At 43.1% G+C, this 24,814-nt stretch overlaps 2 protein-coding genes across 4 annotated transcripts in view; one reads left to right on the top strand and one right to left on the bottom strand.

Annotated features, from left to right (window-relative positions):
- Positions 1–4,367, bottom strand: part of dock1 (dedicator of cytokinesis 1) — a 175,682-nt gene extending 171,315 nt beyond the window's left edge. For both annotated transcript variants that reach the window (XM_080517321.1, XM_080517322.1), the window contains exon 1: positions 4,188–4,367. In XM_080517321.1, coding sequence (XP_080373447.1) covers positions 4,188–4,230 — 43 coding nt within the window. In that variant the 5' untranslated portion in view covers positions 4,231–4,367. The remainder of the gene's footprint in view (positions 1–4,187) is intronic.
- A 4,200-nt stretch (positions 4,368–8,567) lies between these two features.
- cUnh10orf90 (chromosome Un C10orf90 homolog) lies at positions 8,568–23,305 on the top strand. 2 transcript variants are annotated; one of them, XM_080516640.1, is made up of 10 exons: positions 8,568–8,641; positions 9,882–9,945; positions 12,166–12,257; positions 14,123–15,470; positions 17,241–17,393; positions 17,709–17,833; positions 18,820–18,991; positions 20,256–20,319; positions 20,774–20,864; positions 22,859–23,305. In XM_080516640.1, the coding sequence occupies exons 1-10, from the start codon at positions 8,597–8,599 to the stop codon at positions 22,895–22,897; spliced, it is 2,193 nt and encodes a 730-aa protein (XP_080372766.1). In that variant the 5' UTR covers positions 8,568–8,596; the 3' UTR covers positions 22,898–23,305. The 2 variants fall into 2 exon arrangements, with proteins under 2 accessions (XP_080372766.1, XP_080372765.1); XM_080516639.1 differs by lacking the exon at positions 22,859–23,305 and adding an exon at positions 21,768–22,195.
- Positions 23,306–24,814: the final 1,509 nt, after the last annotated feature.

The raw sequence follows: 24,814 nt of genomic DNA, 5'->3' as shown, positions 1-24,814 counted from the left end.
CATATTTGTGAGCTGTGGGCGGGAGGTGGTTGATTTGGGTGGAAGCTTTAGGGGCTTTACAAATGACGAGGAGGCCAACCTGCTCAAATTATTGTCAGTTTCCGCATGTTGGCACGAGGGATTGTACGATGTGGAGATAGATCGACACGGTTCTCATTTCAGATGAGGCGTTTCAGGAAGCGGCATTTACCGTTTGGCCAAATGCTTCACTGCAACATTAAAACATGGAATTTGAAGATCCGCGACACGGATAGCTCCACAATTCGTTATTTGAGGTGGCATCAAGTTGTAACACAAGAAGCTGCGGGAGAATATATTGTCTTGTCTTGAAATGCAGTGGGTGGAAAACGTGGACTTCCACCGGGAGAGAGTCGGTGCTCCTTCTCGTATTTGACCGATGACGCTGCTGTGTCGATCGACGAGCCTCGGCTGAGGGAAGCCTGGGTAAACAAGCAGCATTCTGAACATGCCACTGCAACTGGAAGACATTGTTTAAAGGTTGAGGTTGAGCCGACGCCTCGGGCCGATGGTTATACTCTGAAACAATGTTTAAAAAAAAAAAAAAAAAAGCAATAACGTCTGTGGCCTCTAGTGACGACTTCAGAGGTAATCTGGACCTCACTTTCCAAAATCAAGTCAAGGCGCTCGCCTACTCTGAGACCAACACAAGACGGATAAGAAGCCATTAAAACATTCCGTGACGTGTGCATGCAGAATAAAGAATAAAAGCTGTAAGACGCCCACAATTAACATTTTGCCGAAGTGAAGGAAGAGAAATATGAGGAAAGAATACTTGAAGTATTGAGGGCTGTGTTGGAGAGCGGCATCAGATTTTGAACACGCTGCAAGAAAGACGATTCACCAGGAGAGTGGATGTAATGCCTCCAGCAGTAAAAAAGAAAAAGAAGAAGAAAAAGAGAATAAAAGAAAGCATCCAGTGTTTTAGAGCAATATAAAAATTTTACCTGGAAAGTGCTTGGAACGTTTCACAAGCAAAGAACAGTCAGGAAAGTTTGCTTTATTGCAGCGACGACAAACCAGACGAGTAAGAAGCATCAACTACCGGTATTCATTTCACACGGGGAGCAGAGCTCTCAAGGTGAGCTTCTGTATAATTGAGCGGCAGGAAGACATGGAATTACATAACAATCACTGTTTTCAGTGACGGGGCGGATCGAAGTCTATTAGCCAACTATTTTCACCACAGCCTGGTGGTTAAAGCGGCTTCGCCGTGAATACGTTCTCACCATGTGCCTCTCTTACGGTTTGACGGCGATTACTAGACCAATCAGTCGCCATCGCCATGATGGATTCAACGTTTTTTGTTTTTCACAGGAAAAAGCCCTTCATAGCCGGAACCTCTTGTACCGAACGCTTGAATTTAACATTGTTCATTATGCATTTAAGCGCCATTGACTTAATACAAGTGTTCAAAATAAATAAAAGATAGTATTAATACATTAACGAAGCTATAACTCACATCTAAATAGATGTGCTGCTTGAAGCTCACAAGCTGGGGGAAAACTTTAATGAACTCCCCTGATAAAAAACAACCACCGCAGAAACGCACACCGAGAGACCAAAACAATACATTTTCAAGTATTTCTTTCCTGCCTTTGGTTATTACATTGATGTGAATTTATTATAGTTACCATTTTTTTAATATTTCTTCAAGCAAGACACACTGCAGAGGCCGACTCCCACCAACACTGTAATATCAATCCGGTGGCGGGATAACAAAACCATTAATAATCGCTGCTATACTCCGTGTGAGAAGACAGTAGCATTTATTATTAATCCGGCTGTGAAAAGACTGAGGAGGCACATTTCTCACACACACACTAATAAAGCCACGGGACCATTATGAGAGCTGTAAATGGCATGACAAAAAGGTTTTGTTTTTTTTGCAGAAACGGAAATGGGTCCGCAGCGAGCAGCGGCAGTGGGAGAGGTCCTCGCCTCGTGCTCATTAGCACAAACTTGGTCAACACATGAAGTATTAAAAGTGCGATGGCTGCACACCGCGCATGCAGCCGCTTCTTCTTCTTCTTCTCGTAATGACCTGCGAGGATTCTCATCACGATTTCTTTTTTTTTTCTTTAAGAACCGCCGTAATCAACGTCTCAGATACTTAAGTCCATAGAGACAACAGTTGGGATCTGGATTGTATACCTTCCACACACACGCGCACACATGCACCCGAACTCACTGCATATTCGTAAAACAGCCACGGGCCTGCGCAGCACGGACGGCGCCGGAGAACGACTCGTCTACAGGAGCTGGAGGCTGACGTGCCAATCAACGCTTTGGCCCTAACCTCCTCAGCATCCATCCGTCATCCACACTCTCCATGCAGCTGCACGTGGCACGGTGCCACTAATGGATTCAGCTAAAAGGAACTGGGCGAGCATGTGCTGCTGCTCATTGCAAATACTAGAAAGGAAAAAAAAAAAAAAAAAACTCATTGCAATGACTCGGAGGGAAAACACATGTAATTGGCTGATACAACATCCTACCGAGTCGTCCCGGGGATCCCAGGAGTGATTACCTCCATCACACTATTATTTCATGTTCAGCCGTGATCAGAATTCAGGCCATCAAAACACAACAAACCGCGCCACTCCTCTTGTGTCTGCCACACTGAACGCTCAGCCCATCACACGGTTTGAAGTGTAGTTTTTTTTTTTTTTTTACAAAAGGTAATCTCATCAATGATGCTTCTATGCTTCCAAGTGACGTGAATAAAGACGTGCATGTATGAGACACACGGACAGATTTCACTTCGATGGCACTTTATCCACCGCTCGAAAAGCCCAGCTCACGCTATACCGCTAATGACGTTCACACACTTACACACTGCAAGGAGAATCCACCCACTGGGGTGGATTTATGGTTCAGTCTTGCTCAAGAGCACTTTTGACATGTGGGCAACACCAACAACATTCTGATGGAGAGACACACATTTGCACTACAGCATTTATTCAAATCACTAATGCGAATAATTAAAAAAACATGAAAACAATCCATTCATCTATCTTTTAAACCAATTTTGATGGATGGATGGATGGATGGATGGATGGATGGATGGATGGATGGATGGATGGATGGATGGATGGATGGATGGATGGATGGATGGATGGATGGATGGATGGATGGATGGATGGATGGATGGATGGATGGATGGATGGATGGATGGATAGATAGATAGATAGATAGATAGATAGATAGATAGATAGATAGATAGATTTAATTAATGCATTTATTTTTCTTATTGTGTCCAAATGTAGTTTAGAAAAGTAATGATACAAATGTATTAAATTATTTAATAAATCTTTCTTAGTGTGTCCAAATGTAGTTTAGAAAAAATTTATATAAACATTTATTTAATTAATTAACTCATTTGGGGGTTTTTTCCAGATTTAGTTTCTTCCTCTCAGAATATTTTTTTTTTCACAAATGGACATTAACCTTGTTCACAATCGGATATCGAGACTCATCGAAGTCAAAAAATTATTATATAAATAAATTAAAGTGGACTTCTGTGCAGTAAGACTGAACCAAAACATTGATACTGGTAGTATTTGTTTACTTTTTTGTTTGTTTGTTTTTTCCTCAATGGACCTCGTCCACTCAGAGCAGATATGTGTTGTGGGCGTCATTAGATGAAGGAGAAAGTGGGATCAGTTCTTCGGGCCAGATTTCAGCCGTTCAGGAAGTCACGTCTGTTCTCGCAAAGCAACAGCGCGAGACGAAGCGGCCAGCAAGAAAAAAAAAACAAAAAAAAACAACGAACAACTGAAACTCAGCCGCAACAACTTTTTTTTTTGACGCGCACAAGTTGTTCGGTTGGAGACTTTTGGTCGTAGCGGGAGGCCGCGGGACAGGAAACTGCGCTCAGACTAGGCGCGCCGCGGACAATTCCCAATCCACACACATTTACACGCGCGCGCACACACACACACATACATACATCTCCCTCACAAAAGACGCACAATCCGCGTTATGCATCTCATGCAAAACTCACTGACAAATCCTCCCCTCGATTTCTACGATTTGCATCCACACGCACACGTTGTTAATCACAATCCCTCTCTTAACTTGTACAATGTGAGCTCGGACGAGCTAACGATGGAGCCATGCAAGTTTTTTTTGGTGTGTGTGTGTGTTTTTTTTTTTTTCTTACGCACCAACTCCATATTTCTCCCTCTTGGTGGGCACCCAGCGAGACATGGTCCGTGTCGGGGCTTCCCCGAGGCGTCGTCCTGCCCGCGTGGAAGAGAGCGAGTCCGGGACGTGACCTCCGCTCGGGTCTCGGCAACTTTCCGCTCAGTTTTCTCTGAGCTTTGGGGAGCTTCCCTGGGCAGCCATTTTCCACCAGTGACAGGACGCTCCGCAAGGGGGAGGAAGGGAACACACACAACTTTTTCTTTTTTTTTTTTTTTTTCTTTTTTTTTTGTTACAGCGTCCTGTCCTCACACACACTGTTTTTACACTGCCACTTGAATTAGTTTCCAATCTTTTTGCTAAGGAGCCTTTCTGTGCTCGAGGTTGCGTCTTCTCCCTGCGCACGTGCAGGTTTTCTTCCGGTAATCCAATTTTGTTTTGCACATAAAGTTACTAAATGCAGTGTGAAAAGAAAAGAAAAGAAAAACCTGTATAATTTAATGTAACGCAGAACAAATGTTATCTAATTCCTGGACGAAAGAAGATTAAACATATATACATAAATACTGTATATAATATATACATAAAGGCTTATCTTATCTTACTCTGCCCCTGAGCTCAATTAATCCTTACCATTATGCAGTTTCGTCGTACCTGTTACAAAGACAATAAAGACGATTGTGATTCTGATTCCATTAAGAACTAAAAGCAAACAGCAAATAAACAATTAAAGTCCCTGCAGCCGACAAAGCCGCTCTCGCTTATAACTGTTATGTGTTATCTTTTAAAACAAACTAAAAAATTGATAAGCAAATAAACACGTTGATGCTACTATGTCCTCCATTTGTATTTCAATATTAAATTTGTTTTAATTGCTTTATTTTTTCAACCTCCTCTATGCTTTATAAGATTCATATATTGAAGGCAAATGTGTTTTGGACATTGTTGGGTAAAAATGTCTTTATGTGTTTCATGCATAATCTGAACAATACTAAAATCTACTTTGTGAATGAAATTTTAGTTCAGAGAGCCACATACAGTCCAGTCTCATCAAGGTGTGGCATATGTGATGAAGATATCTATACTTTTATAAGACCAAACAATTACTATCGAAAATTACTACAATCTCAACATGAAACCTATTTTGATTAAACCCTCTGGTGCAAAATACACAGAAATGTCCCAAAAACTTGTCCTATAGCTGTTGCATTATAATTATTACCAACATTACCTATAACATGCATATATGCCTGTTGTTACAAACTCACCTTGACGGTATGGCTTTGAGGCAAGGTTTCTAGCAACAAGGTAACAGCTCAGGTCTCTGTGGTAAAATTGTGAGGAAAAAAAATCAATGTTTTCTTTGAGCTTTTTACAATTTTCTTGGTGGTTTGGTTGGACTGGAACCTCTTGCAGGCTGGTTTTGGCCCTCGGGCTATATGTTTGACACCCTTGATTAATATCCAGGCTCCAACATCAGATAAAGCGATGAATGGATGTAACTTTTCTCAGGTTTAACTGCAATTTACTCCCTTCAAGACAGTTTCTTCTTCCTTCTTTAAAGTCTTGAACTGAGTACAACCCTAGTTTGAATTATTATGTGAACCTTTCGACCTGTATTTGTAAAATACATCCATCCGGGGAAAAAAAAATACATGAATTACTTCACTGACTTTATGTTAAAATGCCACCTTTCATTCACTGTTTAAATTTTGATGAATAATACCGTGGCTGGCACAGTCATGTCATCATCACACAGTAAAAAAAACATCTAGGTTCAGTACTTTGACGTTTCTATATGTCTGTATACAACCCTGAGACGTGCATGGTGGGCTTGGTAATTTTCAATGGATCTCAGAGAAACACTGCTATATATATATATATATATATATATAAATAAACTTTGACTGTATGGATATTGTACTTTTTTGTCTAAAATAGACTTTATTTCCTATTTAGACCAGTTGAAACAACATTATTTCATCATTCTGTTTCACTCAACTAAGAATAAATCATCAGGAGACCCACATGAATGGCCCACATACTATAAATCCACCTTCGAGGAAGAAGAAAGTTTCTCTAGTAATCCTCTGAACAGGATTGTATTATATAGTGACATCTTCCTGTACAGCATTACTTCAACATACAAAGAGAGATTGTTCCCTCAATTGCCTGAACTACAGAATAACAATTCATACTCCGGCTCTCTCTAGTTTCTCTTTGTGTTGTCATCTCAAACAAACGTGTTATTCTGAGCAAAGCACAAGAATCGCTCCTTACAGCTGTATATGACTCATAAAAGACAAAAGAGGAATATTTCTGATGCACAAATTTAAATATGCTCGTTTTTCTCAAACTTGTTTTTTCTTTTGTGCAACATATGCTTCCTCAGCTCCAGATCCCCCTCAGTTTCTGACCTTTGGGTCTCATGTCCTGCACTTGTTGTGTTGGACTCTCGCCAGCAGAGGGGGCTGCTGCTTTTGAACTCACTGAAAAGACTCAAAAGAGACACAGTAGCTTTTTGTCTGTGGGATACAAGCAGCTACTGTATCCCTTTCAGATAGTTTCTTTTTCTCCGTTATGTTTTGTCATTTGTTTTGATGTCTTCTCCAGGCAGCGGAGACAAAACAAACCAAAAAAAAAAATACAGCAAACTGTTTTTCCAAAACCGCGTATCAATTCTCTGTGTCGCTTGTTGAGAAGGTGTCTCGAAGCCGGTCACACGAATTGACGCCGAAGAAACTTCTGTCTTATCTCTGTTTTTGTTTAAAGACATTTGCAAAATGCTAATCCTCCCAGTGTCGCTGGAGCTGCTCTGAAAGACATCTGGAGACCGTTAATCCACTGAGACACCGAAATCCATTAAACATCAAAGCCAGCTTCCTTTTGGAAGGAGTTGTCTCTTTTGCCGATCTTGTGTTTAACTGCTTTTTAATGAAATCTGCAGCGGAATCTTGCGTCTCGCTGGAGGCGAATTCCTCTGTCTTGTAAATACCCTTCGCTCGTGCCTTGTGGGACATCATGTGGGTCACAGTTACTTAAGAGAGGACACTGGCCCATTTTGAGACAGCTATGCTGGAGTCACATGGCTCGGGTGGAAGGCTCCAGGACAGCGATGCTTCATCAGCAGGCCACAACCACGGGATCACAAGGAACATGAGGAATGGGGAAATTCGACAAAGAGGATTTCTGAAGCAGTAAATTATCATGTCGCTCACATGGACAATCGGATCATTGATGATGATTTGTCCTTTGTAAGGACCGATGAAGTTTTATCCCTTGTTTGAACCTTTATTTATGCGTCTGAATTGATTAGATCAAAAATAGATGGCGTTCTGATTAAAGACTGAATGTTCTCTATTGGAATGGAGACCTTGTTACGTCAAGCACAACACCAGCAACCTTCTCAGCCCACCCATCTCGGTTTCTTCCCATCTTCCCCTCTGTTTTAGATGCTCAGTGAGTCTTTTGTTTGCCCTCACAGTGCTACATGCCTGGCTGGAGACAGTACCCACTAGCACCTACTTTATATCGAGACAGAGGGTGTTTACGTCCTGAACACTGACTGAGGAGAATCGCAGTGGAAATAGGATGATTTGTCTGTCGCTGGTGAGTTTTGAGACCCGCAACTTTAAGTAATGTGACGCAGGACTTTTTTGATATGTCTTGTGATCTCGATGTATTTTAATCTCATTCACATTCTCAGCCGCCTTCGACCGTATCTGTAACCAAAATGACTTGATTCATTTTTCCAGAGACTAATTTTTCGCTGCGCTTTCCCTCCCGTGCCCCTGGGTATGAAGTCTGGTGGAGCCGGGGGATCCTCATTAATGCCCCCGCTGTAAAAGCTTTCATCGAGGGCCGAAACCTTAGAGCTGCGAGTGGTTACCTGAGCTTCAGAGAGATGTCTCTCCGCAGGCCAGCTGCCCACCTGAGGAGGGCTCCCGGCTGGAGGAGATCAGGAGACGAGTCCTACTGGGAGAGCTTGAGCCCCGAGGGGGAGCGCTCGCCGGGTGTCTCCCACCCGACGCAAACACCTCGGCCCCAGAGCGCCATCGAGGGGGGTCACCTCGACAGCTGGCTGGAGCACCTGCACACACTGCAGAGCCAACTCAGAGCACCGGATCACCGCCAGGCGATGGGCTTTAATGAGCGGACAACACCCGTGCCTGTTCCGAACAAAGAGCCGAGCGGACGGAGACAGAAGTGGTTTCCCTCGTTCAGCGGGGGCTCGTCTTCCCCTGGGAGCTCCAGCCTGTGCGAGAGTTCACTGGGAAGCCAGGAGTCCCTCCAAACTGGGTTCGTTTCTTCGCCAGAGCACAGAGGGAACTGGGAGAGAGCTCATATGATGCAGGCCCCCGGTGCGGAACAAACTCAGCTCAGTTATCTCGCTCCGGTCAAAATTGGGTGGCTGCCAATCGAACGGAGAGTGATGATGGTGGACGACGCAAACAAGCAAGACCACTATTTGGACCACGTAAGCTACAAAACACCTGGCACTCTCAGAGTTTTAGTAGCAATGTTTTTATTTATACTTTACATTCAGATGACACGGATCAAAAGATGAAGCTGTAATACAGCCTACCAGTGTTTAACAACCTCCTTGCTGTCGTAAGAGATTATTTGAAGCATTATAAATTCTCTCTTCATACCTTGTTCAACAATTTTTTTTTAGTGTGTTCTAATTTTTTGCCAACACTTAAAGCTGTTTTCGCTTAGATTTGTGTCCGACATCGCCTATGTGAGCGTGACTCCCAGACACCGGCAAGGCAGGCAGGGTAAACTCTGCAAGTCTGCACTTAAGTGTTGTGTAATGGAGGTGACGGGCCAGGCAGAGTAAAGCACACAGAGTGCCACAGAGAGCCATTTGTAGTCAAGTCTCAGTTACCCAGGGTGAAGGCAACGCGTCGGCATCCTTTGAAAACAGCCTACTCTGCAGGAACCCCGCACATTCGCAATAGGTTTACGAGTCATTTGGAGCTGTGGCAGCAGAGATGGAGCTCGGTGCTCGGAGAGGATGCGAGTCAGTGTACAAAGATAATTCAATGGGAGTATTACCCCGTGAATTGATATTATAATCTTGAATCAATAAGTCGCTGTGTCGCATCAGATCTTTTCACTCAGTTGATACACAAACACCTCCCGTACGGTGTGACTTTACTCCTGAGAAAAGGTCAGCGTTAAGATTTTATTGTTTATTTCAAACCTTCCACACAGTGCCTGCATGACAAATATGTACAACTGATAATCTTTCTCTCTTGTGCTGTTCGATAATGATTATTGGAATAGTTTAAAAAATATGGGGAAACACACCTCCTTTGAGAAAATGATTGCACTCTCATGGCTGTTGCTTATGCTGAAAACAAGTGAAAACAACTAATCTGGTCTTTTTCACTTGTAAAGCATCAGGCTTTAGACCAACAAGGAAAATCATTAACAACATGCCTTTTTTCAGTTTATATTAGAAACTATAGGCTACTGCATATTTTAATAATTACTGATTGTAATAGGCACCAGTGCTTTAAATTACTCCAAGTCTGTGCTTCAAGTATTTCGATCAGTCCTATAAAAGGTTAATCCAGTCAGGAGGGGTCCAGCTGATGAGAGTGATATGGAGAATATTCATTATGTGGGTCAAGATGCTGTTGTATGAGATGGCAAAATGTGAAGTTATTTCAAGTGGATGAATACTAAAGCAAAGGCATGGATTTTTACAGGTGAAGTTAAAGCAGCCTATCACTCCGACATTTCACAAGACTCAAGTGACACCAAAGGCACAAGGTACGTATGCAAATCACTCCATGTATCATTCGGCATTAATCAGCTGTTTGTGTGGATGAGTAAAGGGAGGAAAACAGCTAATGTCAACAAAAGTACAATTATGCAAGTCCTGCATAATAATCCTGCACAATGATCACGCTTATGCAGGACGGATGGATGGATGGATGGATGGCTTGTGTACAATCCATCCATCCATCCATCCACACAGGGAGAAAGCAGGGTCCACCTTCGATAGGTGGCCTTCCATCACAGAGGCCGAAGGTCATTCACAAATCTGAATTGTAAAGAAGCACCGGTGTTTGAGAGCAGAAAATTCTGTGAAGCACACATAGGTTCACTTTCGATTCATGTTTAGTGATTGATCAACTCCATAACAAATATGGCCACGGGGTAACTGCAGTTACAAGAGCTTATTTCAGGGCTGACTTGCCACATACGTTACCTGCCTCTAATCAGGCGCTTGCAGCAATGTTGCCTCTGTTGTCTTTCAAATGCTCTCCACTCACTGACAGGGGGATCACTTCACACGACACCCCCCCCCCCCCAAAAAACGAAGTCAATTTGAAGTACACCTGGTCCTGACCATTGTGCGATGGTGTTCTTGGCAGCACTGCAGGCAAAGGAAATGGGCACTATTAAGACTGAAAAGCTGATGAGAAAAGAGGGAGGGTGGGGGTGGAAGCAAGAGGCAGTAAGATAAGGGGAGATGCAGACTGATTGAAGAAGGAGCCCTGTTAATCTTTGAACATGGCAGCCTCGCACTCCCAGGATTTGATCTGAGGCTTGATCTTTCAGCCTTGTCCTTGTTTATACATAGATTACCATGTGAAGGCTCACGACGCTAACAGAAATCGAACTAGCAACTATGGCAAGAGGCATTAAGTTTAAAAAAGCATTACATTCTTTAACGCGATATGCAGTACAGTTAAATGCACATGATGGAGGCTGCAGTGTTCTTAGTGATCAGTAATACCCAAATTCTATAATACTTCACAGTGAATATTGCAATATCAGAGCAGGAGTATACATTGGCTATGGTTGAAATACCAGCAGTAGGCTGATAAAAGATGATGAACAAAAAGCTGCAATCTGTATGCAGGTCAGTGTCTACAACTCCACATCTGAAGTCCAATAAAAGTCAAACTGAAATCATTCCAATATGAACTGACTCACTTCCACTGCAGCTGGATTTTTTTTCCTTCTTCATTATTTTCCTCTCATTGTGGTAGTCACTGACATCCCTTGCAGAAATAGTTTTAATCAGACTTGAGGTCTTATTGAAAGACTCCCTGTGCCCTCTGCCTCCACAAAAGTCACATTTAGCAAACTTGAAATAGACTGATGTTAATGAGCAAATGATAATAAAAATGGATCTTGTGCTTCAAGGGCCTTCGTGTTTGGCAGGCTGGTTAATTTACACCCGGCTCACATTTTGAGATAAAACTCATGCAGATGACGAACAAATTGGGAGGGTGGGGACTATAGAGAGTATTTGCCATATGGCCCTGCTTCTTTATTCTTCTGCGGGATATTAGGGTCAGCTGTTGATTCAGAAAAAAATGGTAATTTGACCTTAGCTACTGAAAGTAATAAGAGAAGCTCTTTTCATGGAGGGGGGGGGGGGGGGGGGGGGGGGGGGGGGGGCAAGAGTGGACGTGGGTCTTCTCATTGTGAAAGTAATTGGACATATAGTGGTGGCAGCAGGTGGAGTGAAGTGCCAGGTGGGCCCGAGCCCCCCCGCATCCCGCCTCAAAGGGTACATCTGTATTTTTCTATGTTTTCAGCTGTAATCATGTTTGCAAAGTGGTGTCATTTTCGCCTTGTCTCGTTTCCCCCCCCCCCCCCTCCCTAAAAGGGAGAGAAAAAAAAGAGGGGGAAAAAAAACCCACCATAGATTATGCACATAGTGTTTAAGGGTTATCCTGAAGTGAAAGCCTGTCACCATGGTAACAGCAGCAGGTGGAAATGCAGCCAGACAAGCAGCCAGTGCAGCGGAGTCAGGGCTGAGAGGCAAACTCGTCAAGTTTCGAGGTCTCCCAAGGAAGTGGAGATGAAGCTCTGGGATGGTGCAAGACTCACTTTACTGTGCCAACGTCAATTATTGACAGTGTCAACACCGCCACGAAAGACTCGTGTGTTTGTGTGTGTTAAAGCCAGAGAGGGAGCATGTGTTCCGTGAGGAATGTGACAGTGTGCCATGTGTTTTGCCTTGATACATAGATGGAGGGGTGGAGAGAAGTCACACCAGTCCGAGTGCTTCGCTTACAAAGACGTGGCAGACACCTGACCAAATCTCTCCGATTGATAAACAGGTATTTGATAACATCTTTCTTTTTTCTTTTTTTTTTTTCAACTGAGCATTGAACATATAAAAGAGGCAAGTTTGGGGGAAAAACTGTAAATGATGATGACTGTTGTCAGCAGGCTTGTGTGGGTGAGAAGGAGCAGAGTATGAGTGTCGAGACAACAAGAGGAAATTGGTCTCTCTAATCTCAGTATTATGCTTACATAATGTGTTCTGAAGCTTGGGCCAGTAAGACTTTAACATCAATTCAACAGATGCTGCTGTTAAATTGATGGGACACTTGACCATCCAATTACTTTGGATTGGCTGTAAAGTTTACAATTTGTATAATCTTATATGAGAGATATAAACTTCTGTTTGTCTCCTTGGCTTCAGCTTGTTTATATTATGAGCAGGATGTCTTAGCAGTTTCTCAAGGAATAGAAAATGCGCACTAAGACCTACAAAACAAACACAAAAAGACTACTGTGTGAAACCTAAAAAACACTTCTATAAAAAGAGTTTCACTGAAATAAAGTCAGTCAGAAAACAAAGGGATCACTGTGCAGGCAAGTGCCTTGTATTGGAGACTTATTTGCTTTGTACAACAGAAATGTCACTGTCCTTATGCCTTCAAAATACATTGCCTGCATGGACTGCATGTGTCCAAACCAAACCTGGGCATGGTGTGGCCCGCAAGCAACCCTCTGGCTGTCCTTGTAGTACCAACAAATGATGAGAGGGATCAGACAAGATGACGTATCAAATAGAATGTAAATGAAGCATGCAAAGAAACTGCTTTCAATCTAAAGGTGGCAGCTTTACTTTTTAAGTGTATGTGGCTCATGCTGGTAAGCATATCCCAACCAGTTTTGATACTGTAACAATTTGAGTTTCCAAATCTACATATTATACAGATTCAATATAGTTTAGGCTTGTCATGTGGTCACTCTTCCAGGAAAAGTATTTTGCCTGCTCATGATCTGAAGCAATTAAGAATGAGACATGTACAAACTACATCAACAGTGGATGTGTCGAGCTGTAACTGGAAAAAATCAAACTGCCCGCAACCATCATTTGCATTATATAATTGCCATAATTACAAATAATTTAATCCATGATTTTGTGCGCATGTGACTTTGATCATAAATGCATGCAAGTGTTTCTTCTCTGGGAACCGATTGCATTCTCCAAAGCAATCCATTTCAGCCACAGGGCGTGCAGAGCCATGGTCAGAGCTGTTTTGAAAATTAAACACCCTCCAAGGATGGCGATAGAAATGTTAAAATCTCACACTTCATGCTCCACTGCTAAATGAGGGATCAGGGAGGGATGTCACGTCTTGAACCTGCTGGCGTTTGGAACAGGGACATATCAGTATCTCTCCATGGTCTGTAAACACCATCAGGACCCTCTCGCCCAGAGGACCCGAATCTTTGCTTTTCGCCGCTCAGTTTCTATTGAGGATAGAGTTTCATTGTTATTCTGTGAGGGATAAGTCACGCTGTGTGCTGGCTTCGGCTGCTGCTGCTTCCATTGCTGGTGGGGCATTCACTGAGTCAAGCATGGGGAGAGTCATCTGACTAAAGAACAAACAGCAAAGCCCTCAAGATATGCAAGACAGCTGACCTGCTGGTGAAAAGTAGCATCAGTGAAATGTCATACTGTCAATATCTCATGCCATATTAAATGAGGTTATGCTCCATTTCTGTATTTGCAACTTGAGTTCAATTTGGCATGAAGAATATACTGTACAGCATGGGCTATGTGGTACTGATCATGGAAAAACATACAGCTGAGGATATTCTCACCAACAAGAGGGGTGGGATGGGGAATCACATGCCTGATTGAGGCCATTTGTCATATGGAATTTGTTTTATCTACATGCTTTAGGTGCCAGAAAAGCAGAATTTGGTTTCCAAAGGAGGCGAGAGACCCGCAGGCTGGCAAGCTCTGAAGAGTCGCTGGAATACCAACAGGGTGTTAGCTTTCCCTGGAGGCAGTAAGTCCAAAGAGCGTCCCACAGGAACCAGTTCAGACCCCAACACAAAGTCCCTGCTGACAAAAACAACAAGCACCGAGGCCCTCAAGCATTCGCCTCTGAATCGAGGAACTTCTGCTGATCTCTACAGACCACCCGCTTTGCCACAAGGGACAAACCCCACAGTGCCATGTAAGCCGCACACTCCTTTGCGCAGACCAAGCAGCTCCCAGCCTGTGAAGGCAATCGTCCCTTTGTGTGAAACAAACAGCACGCAGCCTTCTCACATACAAACAAGTTCTGCTGTAACAACGCTTATCCCTCAAAACAAAACCGGCTTCTCGTCCATCACCATCTCCTCCAGGAAAGTCTGCCGATCTGCCAGTCTGCCGGGCTCTGGCACCTCCACCGCCCAGTCCAGCCGATCTCCTTCTCCTCCCGGCAGCCACCATTCCACAATGAACCCGAACGCTGGGCATGTGACGGTGCAAAGGAAGGCCACTATTGTGAAAGTGACAGAGAAAAGGGTGGTGTCCAGCCCCGGTCCAAGCGTAAGAAGGGCAGGGACACCGCCAACTAACTACGCTTTGGACACAGTGGTTCACAGAAGAAAAGCTACCATCATCAAAGTGACAGAGCACAGGGAAAGTTACAGTCCAGCTCGGACGCGGTGCAGCCATCCAGAGTATAGACATAGCTACACAGAGGGATTGTATCAGAACAACGGCACGCGGAGTCAAGGAAACGCCTCAGAGAGCAATGCAGCGCCGTCACATCGCCCGGTGGTTTCGAGACAAAACTCAGCTGTGGTACCGAATGCAATGACTGCAGAGCCAGAGCAAAATGGGACCGTGCACAGATCCACTTTGAGGCTTTTTGTGAGTAACTCTGACGCGGTAGCAGCACCTGCTTCCTCAGAGGTTTCCTGGAAGGCTGTTGGACGGAGATCGGACAGGCCACACAGGCCGCTGAGCTGGTATGGCAATACGATTGGACACACTGAGCCATGCAAGGAGACCGTGACACGACCAGCTGCCAGGAAATGGAGCATTGGGCTTCCACAAGAGACCAATATCAACCCTGTGAACCCAGGCGGTAGTTTCATCAGCCAGAAAAAGGCAGCAAAAGAAACTGGTCGGCTCGTAACAGACACCCTCAAACCAAATGGAGGCAACAAAGAAGAAAAAGACTTAATATTGCCACAACCAGAGGATACAATGAGCACAGCGTCCCCCTGTCTGACTCTCATCAAAGCCTCAGGTAGGTTTCCCTGTCCTACTTTGACAATCTTCTTTTCAACAAGGCTCCTTCAGTCTCTGATCTCTATTTAAAAAAAAAAAAAAAGCCAGCGTCTAAATACACTCTCCCTCTGTGCCACTCGTGTGTTCCAGCTTGAAGTTATGACAAACACTCTCACATTTTGATACCGTCTCTCATCTTTGATGTCTTATTGATGGGCGTTATTAAAATGTATGGGGATAACGCCTCTATCTGCTGCTGTGAGTGCAAATTGACACCCGGGTGAGACATCTGCGATGATGTCGAGAAACATTGCTGCGATGCAAAGGCCCCATTGGCACCGAGACAAGCTTTCTCATTTTCACCTTCTTTCATTTTCCCACGCATCTCTTTGCATGCATAATCTATTTCTGCTCCGTTTTCTCTTTTTCTCAACTGCAGCACAAGGAAAAGCTGAGAAATCACAAGCTGCTAAACATACTGAAAATAGAGTGTTAGTGTGTGTCAGACTCAAGCTTGGAATTCACATCCTGCAACCCAGGAATTGCATCTGCGTGTTTCCTTGCACTAATCTGGTTGGTGTGACAGAAATCTGTTCACTTTCTTACATTGAAAGAGAGTATTAACCAACCCCCCCCACCCCCACCCCCGTTTCCTTTCGAAGATCTTCCTGGAGTTTGTTTGAATACAATGTAGTGACAGCATACAAGCACAAGTTAATAAGTAAAGAACTTGAGAATGGCTGAGCTGTGTGTTTTTGAATTGAGCAAATTAGAAGTTGTACCCTCCCTTCACTCCAGTTACAAATCAAGATAATGGCCTTGTGGAAGCAGTTTCATGTTCAAAATGCAAATACTAGCAAGAAAAAAACCCAAAACAAACATCTTTCTTCTCTCAGGTTGAATAAAGTCACTGAGTTTTGAGCTATGACTGTTGGCAGACAGCGAGGTCTCTGTATGTACACATAACGAGCTATTTGGAACTTTAAAAAGCTATTTCTCTTCACAATTCCCAACAACGAAGTAAATAAATAGCCCTCCTTGGGCATGATGGGTCTTCATCAGTACAATAAATGTCAGCTCAACTGCAAAGTATCCAAAAGTCTTGTTTTCTGATATAAATGAGCAGAAACAGTGAAATAGCAGTCTTACTGAATATTCAAGATGCAAGATCATGTCAGTCTTCCCTGTCGCTATCATCTTTTCAATTTTCTTCTACTTTTTTTTTTTTTTAATTTTAATTAAAATTGGGACTTGTTCTTGCATATATTAAAGCAATTTTTATAAATCCTTGTTTTTGAGATTTGAAACCTGGAATTGATCCAGACATAATTAAGTCCAAGTTTTAAGTCCCCAGCTCTAAATTGAAGGTTTGAGGGTGTCTTTGCACAGAGTCTGAACACTATTTGTTTATTTGCATTCTCTAAGACAGCCAGCTCAGTTTACCATTTGGAAAATGTGCATCTTCAGGTGCGTGTGCGTGTGTGTAATATGATGAATCCGTTTTCAGTTGAGCAAATGTGCTTCTTCCTTCATGATGTCTTTTTCCCAGTGTGAAATTATTAATTTTTCTTTAATCACATTCATTACGAGTGCCGTCAATTAATTGCAAGCCCCAAGGCATCATAATTCAAATTCAATGTTTGATACAGTCAACTACCAACTGAGGCAGGATATTAAATTGTGTTTGATAGTGGCCCGTGGTGCACAGCGGCCGAGCGGTCACTCAATGGCAGCCGGTGTCGCCGTTTTACACACTCCTCAGTTACATCAAAGCTGTTTTTCATTTCAGATCCCCGCTCCAATCAGTCTCCTGAGGAAGTGCTTGCCCTCAATGCAGCGGCCATTATTGCAAATATCAAACTCCAGAGACAACTTAGTAAGAAGAAAACACCAAATGGCGATTTAGAGAGGGACTGTGCTGCGTCCCCCCCGGGAAATACGGGTATTATTACTCCTTCTTTACCCTCATATGTACGCATATGATCTCACACCGCTCATAAAACCGTGATCTTTATTGCAAATAACCAAAAATGTTGCTGCTTCACCTTGTTTTTATGGCTGTATCATTAATTGAATCAATAAAGATAAGGGGGAATTCTTGGGCTCCTACATACTGGTGGTATTTGAGTTATATAAAGAAATAATGTGTCGAGACAGGCCCAAAGGGCTCTTGAGCAACTGTGCATTGCACTCAGGCATGCAAGGCCAAGTCAGGTGTAAATGAAACTCAAACTATTTGATTTCGCTGCCTTGGTAGTGACAGACGAGGGAGAATGTATGAAATCCACATCCGATCAAAGCCAAGTCCAGTCCCACAGCCGTGCTGGATTTGTTCCACTGAGTCCGGGCGCTGAAAGGTCAACTGAACCTGTTTCTCTCCAGGTGAGTTCAGAGATTTTTTTTTTTTTTAAATCTAATTAAATAGTGAAACACAAACTCGGGGATATCTTAGATAAACCAAGACATTTTCATAAGTTGTGAGTGACCTTTAAAAGCCAGGCAGTGTCCACATTAATTAAACCTTTTGATTCTTTTCATTTTAAAGGGTCAATGTTTTGGAACATAGAGAACATTATTGTGGGCTGGGATTCCCTTATCGGGTGCGAGAGAGCTTCCAAGGGTGTCACAGCAGGAGAATCATTTGGGGTTCAGAGAAATGCCATTTGCCTGCAATCCAGAAGAATTTGCGATAAAAGATGGGAAACCATCAGAATGTCATCAAAAACGAGTTAAAAATCTTAAAACAATGCAGGAAAAACTAAGGGAGAATTAAAGTTGTGGTCATAAAGTTGGGCAAAACAAAGACACATGGACAGACTCTGGAGGACGGGCTTGACCAGACGCAGACGGAAACACTGAAGGTGTATGTTAATCGGAGAGGAATCACAGAGGAGCACGCAAGTCAAAAGACACGAGAGGCCAGAGAAAGTCTGCATAAATACAGCCTACGGACATGCAATGCAAAGTCAGATATGACCTTGAACACAGATCTCCATGTTAATGCATAAACCTGTAGAAATAAATCGATGAATTCCAAACCATCCAACATGGACACGACATGAAACAAGAACATGGGGAATGAAACCAGAACCAGAAACACATAAAGGAGACACACACATGAAAACGTTGTGAGCCAAAAATAAAGAAAGATCAATTGTGTATATATCATTGTGTGTATACACAACACATGCACACAAAGGAAATTATTGTAATAATGGGCAATGTTACCAAAGTGACGTATTTCCTGGTGCTTTCAGAAGTTCGGGACACACTTAGGGCTCGATGTTCAGGACCAATGGGAGCCTGACATGCAGGTTGGGCCTTTAATGTTGTGTCAAGAAGGGCAATGTATTTTATGGCTTTGGCAGCAAGCGCTGGCGAGGTCCAGACCAGACTTCATCAGTCGCTCTCAGGGCAGAGTACGGCGGCTGGAGCGAAAGGCGCAGGAGAGGAGGGAGCTGTCAGGTTCATTAGACCTGCAGCCGGATGCGGCGCTCGGGCAGAGGAGAGCCCACGGCGCCCGATCAACCTCTCCGAATGGTAATTTGTCCGCAGCTGATCTCACCTCACTCATCCACTGTACGGTCCACTGTCCCCGTGCAGCTGCAGTGGCTGTTGGCCACAGGACTAATCCCAAACATACACAGTCCGAACAAAGAGCGCCGAGGGACTGACTGCTGGTCACTCTGTTTATCCAAAAGCCATAAAGATACTACACTCCAGATATGTAGTTTTATGTTGTTTTTTGTTTTTTTGGGGGGGGCGGTTAGTTAGTTTTAGTCATGTATTATATATACGTTCATAACATCCCAGGCTTGGAAGCATTACTGGTGTGGAGTTTACATGTTCTCCCTGTTCATACATGGGTTTTCTCTGAGCACCCGGCTTTCCTCTCACTCTATAGAATTGATCTGAGATTAATTAGCTAATTTGAGATTATCTAACGTTCACACAAAATGGGTACATGTGATTGTGCGTGTGTGTGTGTGTGTGTGAGACCTCTCTGTACTTGGTGTGCGGTGGTGAGCTGTCCAGGTTGTACCCTGCCTTCACCCACCATCTTCTGGGCTCTGCTCCAATCCCCCACAACACCGATAAAAAGCCGTATAAAAGATTGATGGATAGACTATTAAATGCTTCCATTGAATTTCCACTGAAAAACCAAGCGTAGAGGAATAAATCAAATGAAGAAGGAATATGGACCCCCACACAGATGATATTTTGATTATCAAATTCATATAGAGCTTAATTGTAACTGACTTTCTGGCCCAACTTACCAAGAAATGCAATTAAAGTCAAACAACTTTGTTGTTTATGCAAAACCGTCTCAATTGAAAAACAAGATGTGGAATGATTTCCAGTGTTTGATTTCCGTCGAGATATTTACGTGGCCTTCAAATGGCATTAAGATCTGTCTTATTAGGTTTCCATTTAAGAGTCACAGGCCTCACACAATAAAACAGCAAGAGCTCTAAATGTTACCAGCGGAGATTTTGCGGTGCTCCCTGCCCTCTATTGGCCGCAACACAAATCTGCAGAATTGAGTCAAGCTTGAGTTTTGTTAATCTTTCACTGATGTTTATTACAACATCTGGATGTGCTGCAAGTGAATTTGTCCCGTAAAACCCGGAGGGTTCCACTTCTGTATTGAAAGTAACCATTCATAACCTGAATGGAGATGTGATCCTCTTTTGAAGCTTTCGGTTTCCACCAGCGCCAGAAGAATCATGTCTGGCTGCCTTCATTGTGCGTTTTCCAATATGTGCGTGAGTGAATATATGTGTGAACATGCTTGTGTTTGCAGATGACCCTTTCAGATCCCGAGACAGAGCCATTACCTGGAAAGATATGCAGTCCAGGCCTAAACAGTGAGTCCCATCTCGACTTCTTTTACAGCAGATTGGTTTCCTAATTTAGCTTTAGACTCCTTCTGAATTCACTTCCTGATGAGGGAGATACTGAGGATATTAGATGGACTTTAAATGACATACTGCAGGTGACTATTATTTCTCAAATATATAGACATCACTCAAGATTTCAACAGGAGAATGAGAAATGTAGCAAATTGTAAAAGGCTTCATTCACACAACCAGACATATACCACACACTGCACATCCCACAAATGCATGTTCATTACAAATAGGGAATAAACAATCTTTGCAAGAGTATTACATTTCTTGCCAACAAGCTTTGTGACAACAAACGAATACTCTACGAAGAATTTCCTTATTTTGTGTGTGCCATGTTTACTTTAGTGTTTCATTTTTAATCATTAACTCAACCATGACCCGTAAAATACTACAAATATCAAATCTGTTCCAGAACGCTTGCCGAGATGAAGAGAAAAAAGGACGAAGCGAAGAAGAGGGAGATCTGTTTGAGCAACAGGCAACGAGTTGAGCTTTTCAAAAAGGTAACGCTCCAATGACTTTTTCTTGTTGAATATCTTAACCAATTTATTTTGACCAAATAGTTGCTAAACACCATCATGCAAGCTGGTGTTATTTAATTTGGTATTCCTTTGTAAGTAAGCTGAAAGCAGGATGAAGACACACCTGCTATATTCAAATTCACAAAAAGTAGGTATTCCTATTTTAACTCCCTCATTTTTTATAAATACATATATTGGGGGTAATGGTGCATTAATAGATAATTTATACTCAGCATTTCAAAACAGCTTGGCGTATGCTGTCAAAAACAACCGTCTGAAAAACTGGACAGAACATTAACTGTGCCTACAACCCATAAGCAATTGGGCAAGTAATAACACATCTTTATCCTACAAGCTCAATTAAACCTCACAAAGGGTGGAAAATCATGCAGTAATGGCCAATACTAAATGATTTCTATCCTGATAATGCCACTTTTGCTCTTGGGAGTAACGCATTCAGTGAAAATAGTCAATTTAAACAGGCAGCCCACTCAATTTTGCTTAATTGAAAATGAACGTTTAAAGTTGGGCACATGAGGTTGGCCTGAAAGAACATTTGTGCAAAGATGTCAGAAACACAAAAAAACAAATTAGGCATATGGGATACTCCAATTACAGACTGTGCAACACACACACACACACACACACACACACACACACACACACACACACACACACACACACACACACACACACACACACACACACACACACACACACACACACACACACACACACACACACACACACACAAAAGCAATGTGTCTCTTTTTATACTGCTGTAATGATAGCATTAGTATTATTAACTCTCCAGGATAGGGTCTGTAATGATCGTAACTATCCATACAGCTATTTTTCATCCATACATCCCATTATATTCAACAGAGGATTGTGGGTACAACCCAGACGCACAAAGGCTCACATTTTCAGGTGAGAATCAACATTTATTCTCAAATGATTTCGGACAGGCCACCAGTCCATCACAGGACATACAAACAGTCACACGGGTTTAGATCAAATCTATTAGCCTCTAATGTTAATGCACGTTGTTGGACTGTGGGAGGAAACTGATTAAAAAACACAAAACAAATACCATAGATCTGAACACGACACCACAGTAAAGCCTGATCATGACTACTGGGATAGAAAACATCTTTTATTCCTTTTGATCGAAGCTGTAAACAATCGAACATAGACTCCAAATACCTCAGAAATACATTGAGTTTTAAGGGTGGAGCAATCTGTTAAAAAAAAAAAAAAAAAAAGATTCCAACAGTGCATTTGTTGGTCCACTAGATGTCGCTGTTGTCAAACTTTATAGCACTTTAATTCAGGAGTCTGATAAGAAAGGCAGTTTCTTTATGAACTAACTCCACGTTCAGCCTGTAAAGTAAGCCTTCGTGGTTTTTGCTACTATAATAGAGGTAATCGCCCTTTTAAGAAGCGGGTTTGTCTTGCATGGGGGATTGCAGTCTCCTTGTCTCACCCCGCGCCCGACACCCTTCCTCTCGTTATGAGGAGGACGTGTGAACAGCCTCATTGTGCAGAGTGTGTGAGGCCTGTGTTCCCGCTGAAACAAAAGGCCCTTCAGTGGCATGGAAAGCTACAGTGCAGTGCCACCATTCAGCCAAGCTGCACACAGAGTGGGTGCCCCCACACAGCTGCCCCACCCTCACTGCTGCTGTGGCAGATAACATGAAGAAGAACAGAGGGCAGTGCCAGAGGATGCAGCAGTGCGAATGAGAGAGAGTGGCAGGGAGCTGGCTTCACACCTGTTTGTTTAGATGGCTGCCGTGTGTGTGTGCGTGTGTGTGTGCGTGTGTGTGTGCGTGTGTGTGTGCGTGTGTGTGTGTGTGTGTGTGTGTGTGTGTGTGTGCGCCTGTCCAAATCACAGAGCAGCTCAGGGATGTTTGTGTGATCCCGAATGGTCATCTATCACGAGCAATGTGCCATAAATGTTTATTGTCCTCTTGCAGAAACTGCTGGCTCAAGTTCTTCAGAGAAGCAACAACTAAATGTCAGAATGCACAGGAAGACGAAGAGGAGGAGGAGGAGGAGGAGGAAGAAGAAGAGGCATCTAACATAACAGACAGGAAGCAAATATCAACTGAGTAATCAGTACTCTCCAGGAGATCACTCAAATTCTCCTTACATTCAAGTCCTATAGCCTATATAGGTTGGCATCCGTTTTTCCTGACAGTCTGGCAAAGTCCAAACACTTTTTGACCGTCCAGAAGGAACCTCTTTCCCAATTGTCAATCTATCTAACTGTGCAAAGATCCGATTCATCCAATTCAGGATGGAGGCGAGCTGGAGCCAATTTAAGTTAACTCTAAATACAAGGTAGAGCGCTACCTAGAGACGTCGCCATCCCAAGACCAATATTTAAAGACAGACTATCAGACACACACACACACACACACACACACACACACACACACACACACACACACACACACACACACACACACACACACACACACACACACACACACACACACACACACACACACACACACACACACACACACACACACACACACACACACACACACACACACACACACACACACACACACACACACACCTTCCTGCAGGCAATTTAGAACCAGTAATTTTAGCAGGCAGATAAACATGCAAACTCTGGGCTTAATAATGGAATTGAACCAATGTTTTCAAGCTGCTGGTAGAGAGAACAAACCACTACATCATTGTTTTCCCCAATACTTTGTCTTATTGAGAGCAAAACTGAAAAGAATAATGAACTCGCAGTCATAGACAGGCTAAAAGGGGCAGTCGCAGGTTAATTGGGTTAAATTGCATGCAGTGCACTGAATATGTGCCATGCACTTTAACAGAGGAGTCATCAGCAATTCTTGAATATATCATCAAAACAGCCGCAAGTGCAAGGTGTTAAATGACCTTCTGGATTTCTTGAAAAAGTGTCATATCCTTTGAGGAAAACAGATGCTGCCTGGCTTGTTTGTCCTAACTATCCTTCTGGTACGCAAATGCAAATGAAGCCACTGGTTTGGCTCACACTCTTCACATCCAAACCAGTGTTTTGTGCAAATTTTTTAATGTTATCTTGTTTTCACTTTATTGCAGATTGCCTTTATTTTCCAGAATACTTAACGTAATGGGATGCAGAGTGACCTCTTACTGCACGATGAAGTGCTGGTGTGCACACGCTGCCACTTTCGCATGATGTCAAGCAGCCGTGTACGACGACCAAATCCTTCATTAAGCCTCACAGGCCCATCCAGCACAGCCTTCGACCGTTATCCTCATTATACATCCAATAAGCAGAAAGAAGCCCAAAGTGGGCCCGGCCGTCATTCAGTGCCAGCTATTAGCTGTAAGATGGAGGAATGTGACCTCTTCTCATCGGAAGCGCCCCGTTAATGGACAACGCCGTTCAATGGAGCCTTTGTCTCGCAGTGTGTTTCATGACGGATTGGTCTTCTGCCACTGCAGATTTAGCATTGTGTGTTTGGATCCAGACTGAATGTGCTGCTCGACTTCATGTCGGCTGAGGGGCAAATCAAAAGAGACGTGTGAATATTTATTTTTGGGGATAATGGACAACAGAGCTGAAGCTCCTCTCATTATTCTTAATTGTCGTTTTACTCATTAGCCTCCAAGTCGGAGTTCTTTCATAGTCCAGCTGTTTCATCTGTCTTAATCTACAATGATGTCATGTAGAAAACAGATGCTTGCTCCTATTTTTGGGGAGCTTCCTTTATGTCAGTGCAGATGCAAGTGGGTGTATTAATTTGGAGTGTATTTTAATAAACAGTACCCACAGTTCTAAAATCAAAATTTGAGATTAGAGAGAATATTAAGAACTACATTTGCTGTTGGATGGTTTGTGACTATGTGTGATTTTCTACTTTAGTTGTGTCTATCTGCTGGTCTTCTGCCAAAGACGG

Source organism: Blennius ocellaris (genome assembly GCF_963422515.1).
Source record: "Blennius ocellaris genome assembly, chromosome: 21".
In the NCBI taxonomy this organism is placed as follows: domain Eukaryota; kingdom Metazoa; phylum Chordata; class Actinopteri; order Blenniiformes; family Blenniidae; genus Blennius; species Blennius ocellaris.
Note: the sequence above shows the minus strand (reverse complement) of the source record. Positions and strands in the feature narration are given on the sequence as shown.

What these genes read in the sequence shown, in the direction of transcription:
- cUnh10orf90 (XM_080516639.1), top strand. Translation starts at nt 8,597, where the DNA reads ATGATGGTGGACGACGCAAACAAGCAAGACCACTATTTGGACCAC. An exon ending in ATGCAGTCCAGGCCTAAACA is followed by an intron (nt 20,320 to 20,773) that starts GTGAGTCCCATC and finishes AATCTGTTCCAG; the next exon opens with AACGCTTGCCGAGATGAAGA. An exon ending in GAGTTGAGCTTTTCAAAAAG is followed by an intron (nt 20,865 to 21,767) that starts GTAACGCTCCAA and finishes TATATTCAACAG; the next exon opens with AGGATTGTGGGTACAACCCA.